This window comes from Orycteropus afer, unplaced genomic scaffold (assembly GCF_000298275.1).
Source record: "Orycteropus afer afer isolate SDZICR_OR568_19922 unplaced genomic scaffold, OryAfe1.0 scaffold00841, whole genome shotgun sequence".
In the NCBI taxonomy this organism is placed as follows: Eukaryota; Metazoa; Chordata; class Mammalia; order Tubulidentata; family Orycteropodidae; genus Orycteropus; species Orycteropus afer.
Genome location: NW_006922428.1, coordinates 681,378 through 690,534, shown reverse-complemented (window position 1 = coordinate 690,534; position 9,157 = coordinate 681,378). Strand labels below are relative to the sequence as shown.

Genomic DNA, 9,157 nt, shown 5'->3' with positions numbered 1-9,157 from the left:
CAAGGCTCAGGGGTCCAGGATTATCTTCTGTGTCTGTGTTAATTGGTTCCCCTTTTCTTTGTTGAAGAGGGTCTGTGCAGTCTTTCTGCCTAGTCTGCCACCTTGCCCCTCCCTCAGCTAATAATTCTTTATATTAACTTTGTTTGTTCAAATTACTGTCTGAGTTCTCTCTCCTGATCAGATTTTAAGATACACAAAAGGAAATAGGCCCTTAATTCAAGCTACTTCCTTTAAAAAAATAAAATAGTGGTAAAATCCTCAACTACTATATAATCCAAAATATTGTGGTTTTTTTTTTCTCAGTTTCTGTGGGCTGGATATAAGAAATAAGAGACATATATGCTGGAGTAATTAAAAGCCACTTCATGGAACAGGTGAAACCTGATCACAAGGTGAGAAATGTATTGTGTGAATTGATAGAGCACAGAATAAAGATTCAGATTCAGGGAAGACTATCATGGTCACTACAAGTCAGAATCAAACCAACAGTAGTTGCTTTTTTCTTTCTTCTTTCTTCTTCTTTTTTTTTTTTGTTTTGTTTTAATCAGATAGGGTAGACATTAAGGAAAAATGTTAAAAATGGAATTGAGCAGAGATTATGGAAATTATACAGTGTGGCAGTTAAGTTTGTGTGTCAACTTGGCTGGGTCTGGTTGAGTGGAGGGGGAGCTGGATGTAGTTATTCCCCATGGTGCGATTGGTAATTAAATCCATTGTGGAATCTATTGGAACACCTGAATAGCTTCTTTAGGGATGTTGTCTGCTTCCAGTATATAAGAAGCAACTTTGAGGAAGGTCACCCTTGAACCCTGCATGTAGCCGAGTTGTTGTTCAGTAGCCTGCCATGCTCTGCTGATCTTGAGATTTTCAATGGACTTGAATGAATGGCCTGCCATGTGATTTGGTAATATCAGGACAGTGCCTTTTCACTTGTTGACCTTGGGTTTGTCAGCCTCAGCAGCCAGCAGCTGCCTGAGTGAAGAGATGCCTCTAGCTTCGGTGGGCCAGGAGCAAGAGGCAGAGCTGACGCCCAAGGTTGAGGGGCTTTCACCCAGCCCCTAAAACCTGGCACTTTGAACTCAGACTTAAAGCCTCCAAACTGTAAGAGAATAAACTCCTGTTTGTTAAAGCCATCCCATTTGTGGTATATTCCTGTCAGAGTGGCACTAGGTAACCAAAACATACAGATTCAAGTATGAATTAGAAATATGTGGCTGTGTTGTATATCTCTTTGAAAGAAGATAGGAAATTTAGGGAGCAGTTAGTTTATGTTAATAAATAATAATAACAATTTGGAGAAGGAGGATGAAAATGGTTGAACAAGTTGAAGGACGTAATCAATGTCACTGAATTGTGTGTGTATAAATTGTGAATTAGTGTTCTGCTGTGTATATTTTCAACAACAAAGAAAAACAATTCTTTTTTAAAAACCCGATGGAGCACAGTTCTACTCTGACACACATGGGGTCACCATGAATCGGAGTCAACTCAGTGGCAACTGGTTTGGTTATGTATCTTTAGCATCAGTCCTGAATTGTTTTGTGTTTTCACAGAGTAACAGTGTTGCATTTCAATAGCCCACTAAAATTATTGTTGCATTTTTACAAACAAAAACACAAACTCACTGCTGTTGAGTCAAATCCATCTATCTCATAGCAACTCCTCCTTGGGTTTCTGAGGCAGTATCTCTATGGAAGTAGATTGCCTAATCTTCCTTCTGAGGAGTGGCTGGTGGGTTTGAACAGCCAACCTTCTGGTTAGCAGTCAAATGCCTTAGGTACTGTGCCACCAGAGCTCACATACTAGATAATGAGTAATAATTGTGGGTTTGTTTCATAAAGCTCATGACAAGACAAATAGAATGTTTAGATAATGAAATCTGTCATTAGCATTTAAAATAAACTTTTAAAAAATAATGGAAATCAAGAAATCTAATCAGAAATAGAAGAATCATAATACAGGTATAAGAAAATATGGACCTGGTTTTGGGTGATACCACTTGACACTGAGATAATGAAATGAGAGATGAACTGAGAAGAACTGAGATTTAAAAATTATGTTTCCAAAACAGGGAAGGCAGTAGGAACTGCAGAGTGATTGACTTAAAAATGGCTGAGAGGCAAGATTTAAGATACACTGAAAGAATTTGACAAAATTTGAAAGGTGAGAGGGTGATGATTCTAAGTTCTGACACATAGAGGATCAAGAGAAGCATCTCATGGGAACACTTTAAATAGCTAAATATCATACCGAATGTCAGCGAAAACCAGAGACCAGAGATGTCAAAAGAGGGGTCATCAGAATTTCAGTATGAATTCTTCCAGGTGTATGAAGAAAAAAACTGGTGAACAGTAGACAGGGTACCTAAGGGAACTCATTTATGGGGAAAATGAGAAAGAACAGGCTAGAAAGAAAAGGAAAATAATAAATTGGGTATGAATCAATAAGGAACTGACAGGAAAGTCCATTGAAACAAAGGGAAATATTATGAACAAATAATTCATAGGAAGGAAATGCAAATAGATATCAGATGAATAATTAAATGCTCAAACTAGTTATTAGAGAAATGCAAAATATGAAAAATAAGATGCCACTTCATACCCATCATTGGCCAAAATACTAGAAACTTTAATACTACCAATTATTAGCAGAAACTCTGAGAAAGCAGGAACCCTTGAGCACTATTGCTGGAAGTATAGATTAGTGCAGTCAACCTGAGAACAATATGCTGGTACTCAGTCAAACTCAGGATGAGAATACTCAATGATCAGGCAAACCTTCTCTTTCTATATACATTCTTGAGCCATTCTCACACTCTGTAAGTGAACATTAATGTTGAAATATATTGCAGAGTTGTTTGCATTAGCTGAGAGAGTCAGAGACAACCTTATGTGTCCATCACTGGACAAATGATTAAGATTTGGTATTGGCATACTGTAGAATACTATGCAGCAATTTCAAGGAATGAAGTCATTGCATTCGTTGAACACAATGTGTTCAATAAATACATTGCAATAGAGAATGAGTTAAAAATGGGATGGAATCAAGATACACAGTACAATCAAAAAAAAAAAAAAAAAAAAAAAACCTCACTGCTGTTGAGTCGATTTTAACTCATAGTGACCTCCTTGGGTTTCCAAGGTGGTATCACTATGGAAGTAGATTTCCCAACCTTCCTTCCGAGGCGTGGCTGGCAGGTTTGAACTGCCAGCCTTCTGGTTAGCAGTCAAATCCCTTAGGCACTATAGTTTATATATATTAAAAGTAACTATTTAACACTGAAAACTATAAAATACTGCTAAAAGAAATTAAAGAAGACTTAAATAAATGGAAATATACCCTGTTTTCAGGGTTTAGAAGACTTACTATTGTTAATATGTCAATACTACTCAAAGAGATCTAAAAATTCAATGCAACCCCTATCAAAATTCCAGTAACATTTTTCTTCTTCTTCTTCTTCTTCTTTTTTTCTTTTTTGTAGAAATAGAAGCATATCCTCAAATTCAAATAAAATTGCAGGGGGTCTGAATATCCATAGCAATCTTTAAAAAGAACAAAGTAGGAGAATTTACACTTCCTGATTTCAAAGAATACTATAAAGCTACAGTAATCAAAATAATTTGGTACTGGTATAAGAATTCTATCTTGGTTTTGTAGTGCTGCTATAACAGAATACCACAAGTGGGTGGCTTAACAAACAGGAATATATTCTCTTACAGTTTAGGAAGCTAGAAGTTCAAATTCAGAATGCCAGCTCTAGGGGCTGGGGAAAAGCCCCTCGACCTTGGGCTTCAGCTCTGTCTCTTATTCCAGGCCCACTGGAGCTAGAGGTGTTTCCTAACTCAGGCAGCTGCTGGCTGCTAAGGCTGACAAACTCAAGGTCAGCAGGTAAAATGGCACAATCTCAAGATTGGCAAGAAACATGGCAGGGTGCTGGTTCAAGTCCAGGAACTGGAGATGAAGACTAGGCCAAATGAAGGACCCAGATGTGCCAAAAAGCTAGAGACCTTTCCTGAAGTTCTTCCATATATACTGAAAGAAGGCCACACTTCGAAGGCAACTCCCCTTCCACTGATTAATGTCTCACAGCAGATTCATTCCCCCGTGGAGTTTATTACACTACATCCTATCTCATTATGGGGAGTAACGATATCCAGCTGCCACAGCACTCAAAATCATAGGCCAGCCAAGTTGACACACAATCTAAACTACCACAGATACACATATAGACAAATGGAGTAGAACTGAGAGTTCAGAAATAAACCTATGCATCTATGACCAATTTATTTTTGACAAGGATGCCAGGTCCATTTAATGGGAAGGAACAGTCTCTTTAATAAATGGTGCTGAGATAATCAGATCATGCAAAAGAATGAAGTCAGCTCAACAACTTATACCATATACAAAAATTAACTCAAAATGGATGAATGACCTAAATATAAGAACTAAAACCATAAAACTCTTAGAATAAAACATAGAGGTAAAACTTGAATCCCTTGTTTTTGACACCAAAAGCACAAGCAACAAAAGAAAAATTAGATAAATTAGACTTCATCAAAATGAACATTTTTGTGTGTGTCAAAGGACTTTACAAGAAAGTGAAGAATGGGAGACAATATTCGAGAGCCCTATATCTAGCAAGAGTTTAATATCCAGAATATATAAAGAACTCCTACAACTCAGAAAAGAAGGGGCACACTTTAAAAAGGTTAAGACAGCGAACTGTTAAATATATATTTTACCACAATAAAGTTAAAAAGAAATACATACTCATAAAGCAATATTTCAGAGTTTAAGAGAATACCACACACATTCAAAGATCAAAAACATTAGACTACTTGCCCATGGGAGGAGATGTGGAGAAATGAAACAAAAGGGAAAAAATTTAAAAATACCTGAATTTATGTATAAGAAAAGGATTTAAGATTATGGGGATGGAGGGAGTCAGGGTAAATTCAAAAAAAAAAAAAACCCACCAAACTCACTGTTATTGAGTCGCATCTGACTCATAGCGACCCCTCCTTGGGTTTCCAAGGTGGTATCACTACAGAAGTAAATTGCCCAACCTTCCTTCCGAGGAGTGGCTGGTGGGTTTGAACTGCCAGCCTTCTGGTTACCAGTCAAGTGCCTTAGGCATTACGCCACCAGAGCTCCTGATGGATGGACTAAACCAAAAAACCAAACTCACTGCCATCGAGTTGGATCTGACTCATAGCGACCCCTCCTTGGGTTTCCAAGGTGGTATCACTACAGAAGTAAATTGCCCAACCTTCCTTCCGAGGAGTGGCTGGTGGGTTTGAACTGCCAACCTTCTGGTTAGCAGTCAAATCCTTAGGCACTATGCCACGAGAGCTCCTAAGAATGGACTAAGAAGAACAAAAAGGTCCTAGAGAAGATAGGATGGTATGTGATCCCAGGTAGATATTAGGAATAGCTTTTCTGCCAAAAATGTATGAATTGTGTCCCCTCAAAATATGCATTAGAATACTAACCCTTATACTTGTGGATGTAATCTCCTTTGGAAATAGGGTTTTCTTTGTTATGATAATGAATGTATGTAAGTGTAGAGTGTATCCTATACCTATTCACTTCTGAGTGATATAAAGAGCAGCTTTGACACTGAGACAAGCAAACACAAATAGGGAAGACAGATGCTAAATGGAGCTCACCTAGGAAATGAGGATAGCAGGGCTACAGAAGCTGAGACAAAGATCTTCTCCCAGAGTCAACAGAGAGAGAGCCTTCCTGTAGAGCAGACCAAACAAAACTCACTGCCCTTGAGTCAATTCTGACTCAACCCCCACTGGGTTTCAAAGGCTATAAATCTTTACAGAAGCAGACTGTCCCATCTTTCTTCCATGGAGCAACTGGTGGGTTTGAACCATGGACCTTTTGGTTAGCAGCCAAATGCCTTAAATTCTACACCACCAAAGCTCCTTTGCTCTATAGCTGGTGCCCTGAATTTGGACTTCTAGCCTCCTGAACTGTGTGAAAATAAATTCTGTTCTTTAAAGCCACCCACTTGTGATATTTCTGTTACAGCAGCTCTAGTAAACTAAGACAGAATTTGGCACTGAGAAGTGAGGGTGCTGCTTTAACAAATACCTAAAATGTGGAAGTGATTTGGAATTTGGTGATGGCTAGATGTTGGAGGAATTCTGATGTTTGATAGTATGAGCCAAGATTGCCTTGAAGAGACCATTGACAGAATTGTAGACATTGAGGGAGATTCTGATGAGGGCTCAGAAAGAATTAAGAGCTGTGGGAAAAGCTTCTGTTGCCATGAACAGATGTTGCTAGAAATGGACATTAAATGTGCTTCTGATGAGACTTTAAATGGAAATGATGAATAGGTTATTGGACACTAGAGGAGGGGTGATCATTTCTATGGACAATTTAAGGAACTGCGTCTTGGAACTTTCACCAAGGGCATGGCTGCATAATCTTTTGCTAAAGAGATTAGGCCTGTGACTGATGGATCTAATCAACCACTGCAGCAGAAATCCTGTCAGTTTAGACTGAAAGAGACAGAGACAGGATAATATAAAGGAAAGTTGTCTGACTCCTGGAATTTGACAGGTGGGAAATGGGCCAGTGGAGCTACTTGGTTGTTAACATCTGTTGTCCTCCAAGAAAAGGAAGGTACCATCCTGCGGGGTAGTAAATTACTTAGTGTGGCTTTTCTACCCATAAGTCTTTGTAAACTCCAAGGTGGGAATTGCTATTAGCAACTGAGATCCTGATTGCCCACCTGGAGTATTTCTGTTGGGAGTGGCACAAAACAATGTTCTGGGAGGTTCCCACTCTCCCTCAGGTGCTTAGAGTTCTGATGCTATGATTGGCTAGTTTGACCACCTTGCCGGGCTCAAAAGGAGTCCTCCTAGAGGCCTCTGTTAGCTGGTTGAGGAAGATGTGCTGCTGCAAGAGACACGCGCTGCTGGGAAAGAGATGCAAGAAACACACATCGCTGAGTGAGACACCGAGAGACCAGCACTGCTGGGAAAGAGACTGTGAGAAACTGTTGGCTGAGGGATGGTGGGCTGGGAGAGAGACTGAGCATTCTTCCTGAACTTGAGTTGTAGCCTGGTGCTTCCCTAATAAACCCCGTAATCCGTGAGTTCTGTGTGGCCACTGCAGCGAATTATTGAACCCAGGAGAGAGGTGGTGGGTGCTTTGGGAGGAACGGTTGGTGGTGAAAGGGCTGGAGGGAGGCAGCATGTCTGATCTTGCAGTAATAGGCCTTGGGTTACTGCTGGTAATCCTGTCTTCCTCTTGTGGGATTAGAGGAGGTCAGAACATGTGGCCTCCTTGCCCTTTTTGCACATCCCATCAAGAGTTTGGAGATCAGCAGAACTGTTGAAGGACCATGGTGGGGTAGAGGAGGCAGGGCTGCCTCTGTCTCAAAGGCTGGAACCACCACTTCCTAAGTTTCAAAGAGTGGAACCAGTTTCTTCTGTCTCAGTTCCAGAGGGTGGAGCTGCTGTTCAGGTGGACCAAGAAAGTGAGACCACCACCCAAAGTTGAGAGGGTAGGGCTGCCATCCCTGTGGGCCAGAAGACTGGGGCCACTGACCAAAGTTGAGGGGTTAGGCTGCCATGCCTATGGGACAGGAGAATGGGGCTGCTGCTTAAGGTTGAAGGGGTGGGGATGTCAATGTCAGTGGGCCAGGAGGATGGAGTAGCCTAAAGCCAAGAGAGCTGGGTTGTCATCTCAGTTGGCCTGGAAGGTGCCACTGATGCTCAGGACCTAGAGGCCTCCACTCAGAATCTAGAGAGCATGGCCAATGCCCAGATGGTTCCAGAGAACAGAGGATTATTTTCAAGCTTTGAGAGCTAATGAAATTTATCTCCTATTTGGAGTGGGAATACCGACTTTGTGCCTATTCCATCATTGTACTTGTTGAAACAGATAATTGATATTCTACTTTTCATAGGTCCACAGATGGAGAGGAATTTTGCCCCAGGATGGAGCACACCGAGTCTCACCAGTACTTGATTTAGATCATTTAGAAGATGAGATTTTTGGACTCAGAGTTGATGCTGAAATGAAAGACTTTGGGGATGATATGATGGCGTGAACGTGTTTTTGCATGTAGGAAGGACATAATTCTTCTTGGGGGGCAAAGGGTGGAATGTTATGGATTGAATTGTGTCCTCAAAAAAAATATGTGTTGGAATCCAAACCCCATACCTGTGTATATAATCCCATTTGGAAATAAGGTGTTTTTTTTATGCTAATGAGGCCATATCAGTGTAGAGAATGTCCTAAACCTAATCACATCTGAGTGATATAAAGACTAGGTTCGATACAGACACACACACAGATACCAAAAAAAAAAAACCTGAAAACCACTCTCATTGTCATCCAGTTGATTCCAACTCACAGCAACCCCTATTGGGTTTCCAAGGCTGTTGATCTTTATGGAAATAGTAGATCACCTCATTTTTCTTCCACAGAGTGGCTGGTGGGTTCAAACCACTGACCTTTTGGTTAGGAGCCAAATGCCTTAATGACTATACCACCAGAGCTCAGATACACAGATAAGCAAGCACAAACAGGGGAAAGAAACCGGCCATGTGGAGATTGCCAAGGAACTGAGGAACATTGGGGCTACAGAAGCTGAAAATCATCCCCCAGAGCCAAAAGGTAGAGAACTTTTCCCTATAGCCAGTGCCCTGAATTCAGACTTCTAGCCGCCTGAACTGTGAAAAAATAAATTTCTGTTCTTTAAAGTCACCTTCTTGTGTTATTTCTATTACAGTAGTACTAGGAAACTAAGACAGCAAGGGTCATACATGAAGATGGTATTTAGTTCTCTGAGGAGCTAATGTCAACTATCTCCAAGCAACCCTAAAAGTTTAGAATCTTTATGATGGATCATCTTCAGAGCATTTTAAAAGCATTGGCTTCTCCTAGTTAAAATGAGATTTATTTCCATGTCTCCCATCTGCCTGGGCACTCACTCACATGAACAGATTTGATGTGCAGGTTCCCCCTCCAGCATCCATGGCTCCTCCCCTTGCTCCAACTTGAAGATGACCTCAGGTTTGGGAACTTTGCATCCTGTTAACAAGACATAATAACAAGATTGTGTCTGGCTAATTAGGCTTCAGGGTCCTCTCACTGACACTCTGTATTTGCTTTTCAGAATAGTAAT

At 40.6% G+C, this 9,157-nt stretch overlaps 1 protein-coding gene across 1 annotated transcript in view; it reads right to left on the bottom strand.

The window, feature by feature from the left end:
• The window catches only part of ZNF41 (zinc finger protein 41), a 107,620-nt gene that overhangs the window by 27,293 nt on the left and 71,170 nt on the right, over positions 1 to 9,157 (bottom strand). The window contains 1 exon segment of the mRNA XM_007958046.1: positions 8,968 to 9,098. Coding sequence (XP_007956237.1) covers positions 8,968 to 9,098 — 131 coding nt within the window.